This window comes from Lolium perenne, chromosome 4, assembly GCF_019359855.2.
Source record: "Lolium perenne isolate Kyuss_39 chromosome 4, Kyuss_2.0, whole genome shotgun sequence".
Classification (NCBI taxonomy): domain Eukaryota; kingdom Viridiplantae; phylum Streptophyta; class Magnoliopsida; order Poales; family Poaceae; genus Lolium; species Lolium perenne.
In genome coordinates this window covers 105122070-105126916 of record NC_067247.2, presented here as the reverse complement: position 1 = coordinate 105126916, position 4847 = coordinate 105122070, and the positions used below count along the sequence as shown (strand labels likewise).

Sequence of the window (4847 nt, the reverse complement as noted above, 5' to 3'; positions counted from 1 at the left end):
CAAGGTCCTTGAGGGTAAGGGCAAGGAGCTGATGGACGTTATCGCCGAGCATCAAGACAAGCTTGCCGCAGCACTGGAGGAGAGGGACACGGCTCGCACGATGCCAACGACAGCGGAAAAGCAACATGTAGCACTGAAGGTGAAGCATGCCGAGGTGCTCGCCACGGAAAAGGAGGCCTCTGCAGAAACCATCCTGACTATGCAGAAGGAAAAGACCAGCTTCGAGTCGTTCGTCCGGGAGATGTCGCGGCAGCTTCTCGGTAAGTGTATGTGCCTTTTTGCTTCTTTTGTTTCTATCGTATGTGCTGGAGTCGCCAGTCCCCGAGCATGGCGAGTCCGCCTAGGGTTCCAGTCCCCGGGCATGGCGAGTCCGCTTGGGGGTCCAGTCCCCGAGCATGGTGAGTCCGCTTGGGGGTCCAGTCCCCGAGCCTGGCGAGTCCACTTGGGGGTCCACTCCCCGAGCGTGGGGAGTCCGCTTGGGGATCCAGTCCCAGAGCGTGGCGAGTCCGCTTGTGGGTCCAGTCCCCGAGCTTGATGAGTCTACTTGAGAGTCCGGGTGTCGCGAGTTTGCTTGAGAGTCCGGGTGTGGCGAGTGCTAACTTGTTCTTTTTCTTCTTTCAGGGACTTGCGATTTCGTGGAGATGGCGACCCCCCGTGAGTGTCTTGAGACTGTGATGACGCGCATTATTAAATGTGCGGGGGATATCCTGGCGACGCTTCAGTACTTAAGCCCACGAGAGCGGATTCCGCGCGACGCCGCTTCGGTCTTCAAGGCCATCATGGACGTTCCGACCGTGGTGGACTGGCTGCGCCGCTCGTCTTGCCGGGTGGGCATCACCATGGCTCTAAGCATGGTGCTCGTCCATTACTCCGAGGGCTTCGACGTGGAGGAGGTGACGGCGGGGTTCCTGTCCGAGACCGGCGACTTTGATGTCGCAGAGGTGCCACGCCTTATGGACCTGGTCCGTCCATAAGCAGGCCGCGTGTTGGCGATAGCGGACCTGGAGACGCACATCGCCAGCCAGGCGGCGCCGGAGGATGCTGAGAAGGAGAAGTTCAAAGAGAAGCCGAAGGACTTCCCCGGCGAGCGCCTGTTCCACGCCGCCACCACGAATACCTTATCGACGTATCCGGTCGTGAAGTACACGCCGAAGTTCGTCCACGAAGAAGGTGGGGCGGAGCCGGTGGTCCCGGTGGTCGACTCCGAGGCTGAGCCTTCCGAGTAGGGGAGCGTTGCTCATGGGGGGGGGGGGTTCCCCCTTATTCCTGTAATAAGATATTTTGTTCCCGCGAGTCTGTGGAAGTGACTCGCGGGTTCTTTTGACTGTCAACAATCTTATGTATGGAATGTGTTTACCATGTTTGCCGAGTTTTAGTTCACTGCAATGTGTTTTTTGTGCTGTTTCGAGCTGTTGTTTTTGTTAGCGGGCCTACTAGCCATGGTCCGAGGGGCCAGTCGCTGGGCGACTCCGATGAAGGCTATCGACATGACTGTTTTCCTGTTCGAGCTGGGTGTTCATTTTGCGAAGTCCCCAGTCGCAGTACGTAGTCGTATAGGGCGAATGGCTGCTTCAAAGGTAGGGAGAGTGGCAGTTGGGGTGCGCTATTTTGTAGCGCGCCGCTCATTGTGGCCCGATGGGCCAGTCGCATGGCCACCCCGAAGGAGGTTCATGTTTCGGCGTTTTTCCTTAGCGAGCCGCGGGTCCATTTTGCGGAGTCCCCGGTCGTAGTACTCAGCCTTTCCAAGTCACGGTCCTAGGGTAGATGAGGGCAGTTGTATGCTGTATGGCGTAGCATTGGTCGGTTGCTAGGGCCTGGGGGGCTGGTCAAGCGGGCAACCCTACTGTAGGATCCAGTCGCTGTTTTCGCTTGACGGCGTAAGGAACGGGGAATGGGCTAGTCATGGTGTTACGACTAGCTTACCCACCGTGTCCTTGTTAGCCGAGTTACTTAGCTTATCGTGGATTGCTCTATCAGTAGAAGCAAGCGAAAGTCTCCCGGTTCCTAAGCTGCGCGTCTTGGCGACTAGCTCGTAACGGCGACTTGGGAGATATGTTTGTGTGGTGCACGGTTATATCTAAGGATCAGCGAATATGAGAGGAGTGAATATTATCTTTATTGATGTTCGACTGTTGCTTACATGGCGACTAGGTATAGAACCGACGAAGGAGATTGACGTTCCAGGGGCGTTCGACCTCTCTGGTGAGCGGCTCTCCTTTGTCGTCTTTGCGCACGTTCGTCAGGTAGTAGGCATCATTGCCGAGTACGCGGCTGATGGCGAATGGCCCTTCCCATGGCGGGGACAGCTTGTGCATGCCTTTCTTGTCGTGGATTAGCCGAAGGACCAGGTCGCCCTCCTGGAAGGATCGACTGCAGACTCGGCGACTGTGATAGCGCCGGAGGCCTTGCAGGTATATGGCCATTCTAGAGAGTGTGAGGTCCCGTTCCTCGTCGAGGTGGTCGAATCCTTCCTGACGGGCGAGCTCGTTTTCTTCCTCGGCGTAGTTCACGACGCGTGGCGAGTCGTGATCGATGTCTGTGGGCATGACTGCTTCTGCACCGTATACCAGGAAGAAAGGCGTGTAGCCCGTCGACCTATTTGGAGTTGTGCGTATGCCCCAGAGTACGGAGGGTAGTTCTTCCGCCCAGCATCTAGCCGCGCTCTCCAAGGGCACCTCCAGTCGCGGCTTGATTCCGTGGAGGATGCTCTGGTTTGCTCGTTCTGCTTGACCGTTGGACTCGGGGTGAGCGACTAAGGCGAGGTCGAGTCGGATCCCGTTTTCCTCGCAGAAATCTGCCATCTCACCTTTGGCAAAGTTCGTGCCGTTGTCGGTGATGATGTTGTGCGGGTATCCGTAGCGATAGATCAACTCCCGCGGGAACTTTGTGGCGGTTTTGCCGTCACACTTCTTGATGGGTTTTTCTTCTACCCACTTTGTGAACTTGTCGACGGCGATGAGAAGGTGGGTGTACCCGCCGGGGGCTGTTTTGAACTTGCGCACCATATCCATGCAACAAACGGCGAATGGCCAAGTGATGGGGATGGTCTTGAGTGCTGAGCCTGGCATGTGCGACTGGCTTGCATACTTCTGGCATCCGACACACGCGCGGACGAGTTGGACTGCATCGGCGTGGGTTGTTAGCCAGTAGAAGCCGTGCCTGAAGGCTTTGGTCACTATCAAGCGTGCGCCCGCGTGGTGACCGCAGTCCCCTTGCGTGTATGTCGCGCATGATTTTGCATCCCTCTTCGGCGGTCACGCACCGCTGAAATACTCCGGAGATGCTGCGCTTATACATATCTTGGTTGATGATGGTGAAGGACTTGCATCGACGCACGATCATACGTGCCTCCGTCTCGTCCATGGGCAAGACTTGCCACTCGAGGTAATTGATGTACGGCTCCGTCCAGTCCCCAGCGTCTGAGACGACTACAACTAGCACGGAGTCGGGTGCGGGTGGCTCGGCGATGTGGGACCTCGCGGGGTACTCGCACCGACGGGTGGGTAAGGTTGTCGAAGAAGACGCCCGGCGGAGGTGTTTGTCGCTTGTTGCCAAGCCTGGAGAGTGCGTCGGCCTCCTCGTTCTTGCGCCTATCGACCCATTCGACGACGTGCCCGGTGAAGCTGGCGCCGGCCTGGTTGACCGCTCGCTTGTAGGCGATCATGTTGCCGTCGGTGGCATCGCAGGTGCCGGCGGTCTGGCTGGCGACGAGATCAGAGTCGCCGAAGCAGTGTAGTCTTGTTGCGCCCATCTCCTTGGCGATCCGCATGCCATGGAGGAGCGCCTGGTATTCGGCCATATTGTTGGTGCAGGGCTCGAACTGTTGCTGCAGGACGTACCTCATAGTGTCGCCTTTTGGTGAGATGAGGACGATTCCTGCTCCCGCCGCTTCGAGTTTCTTGGAGCCGTCAAAGTAAAGGATCCAATGCTTGAGGTCGGCCGGGGAGGTTGGCTGTTGTGCTTCCTCCCATTCGATGAAGAAATCAGCCAACGCCTGGGATTTGACCGCGCGGCGTGGCTCGTAAGTGATGTTGTGGACGCCGAGCTCGAATGCCCACTTGGCGACTCGGCCGGCACGATTGAGGATGATGTCGGCGAGTGGCATTGAGGCGACGACCTTGATAGGGTGCGCATGGAAGTAGGAGGCCAGTCGCCGCTGGGCTCGGAGTATGGCGTATACCAGCTTTTGGTAGTGCGGGTACCGTTGCTTTTACTCGGTGAGGGCTTCGCTGATGTAGTAGACTGGGCGTTGTATGAGCTACTCCTTTCCTTCTTCCTTGTCCTCGACGACCATGACTGCGCTCACGTCACGATTGGACGCGGCGACCTAGAGGAGCATGGTTTCTCGTGGTAGGGGAGCGGCGAGGATAGGTGCGTTTTGCAGTGCGTCTTTGAGAGTTTACAAGGCCTTTTGTGCTTCTTCCATCCACTGAAAGGAATCGGACTTCTTCAGGAGGCGGTAGAGTGGCGTGGCCTTGTCGCCGAGTCGGGGTATGAAGCGATTGAGTGCAGCGACTCGCCTGACGAGCTTTTGTTCGTCGAGGAGACATGCAGGTCTTTTGGTGCGCATGACCGCCGATGTCTTCTCCGGGTTGGGCTCGATGCCGCGCTTGGAGATGACATAGCCGAGTAGCTGTCCCGAGGGGACCCCGAAAGTGCACTTCAGGGGGTTGAGTTTGATCTGGTAGCGCCGGAAGTTAGCGAAGGTCTCGGTGAGGTCGGCGACTAGGTCGTCCTGCCGAGTCGACTTTACCACCATGTCGTCGATGTACATGTGGACGTTGCATCCGATTTGGCTATCGAGGCAGTTTTTCATGCACTGCTGGTAGGTGGCTCCGGCGTTCCTG

At 57.5% G+C, this 4847-nt stretch overlaps 1 protein-coding gene across 1 annotated transcript; it reads right to left on the bottom strand.

Moving 5' to 3' along the window:
* Positions 1 to 1973: 1973 nt before the first annotated feature.
* Positions 1974 to 4105, bottom strand: LOC127347060 (uncharacterized). Its single transcript, XM_051373289.2, has 3 exons — positions 3488 to 4105; positions 2318 to 3245; positions 1974 to 2077 (listed from the first exon to the last, which is right to left on the bottom strand). Exons 1-3 carry the CDS (start codon positions 4103 to 4105, stop codon positions 1974 to 1976), a joined length of 1650 nt encoding a protein of 549 aa, XP_051229249.2.
* Positions 4106 to 4847: the final 742 nt, after the last annotated feature.

Coding starts and splice junctions, on each gene's coding strand:
- LOC127347060 (XM_051373289.2), bottom strand. CDS start 4,105: ATGCCACTCGCCGACATCATCCTCAATCGTGCCGGCCGAGTCGCCAAG. Junction 3,246..3,487: donor TTACCCACCCGTCGGTGCGA/GTACCCCGCGAG, acceptor TGACCGCCGAAG/AGGGATGCAAAATCATGCGC. Junction 2,078..2,317: donor GCTAATCCACGACAAGAAAG/GCATGCACAAGC, acceptor GCTGATCCTTAG/ATATAACCGTGCACCACACA.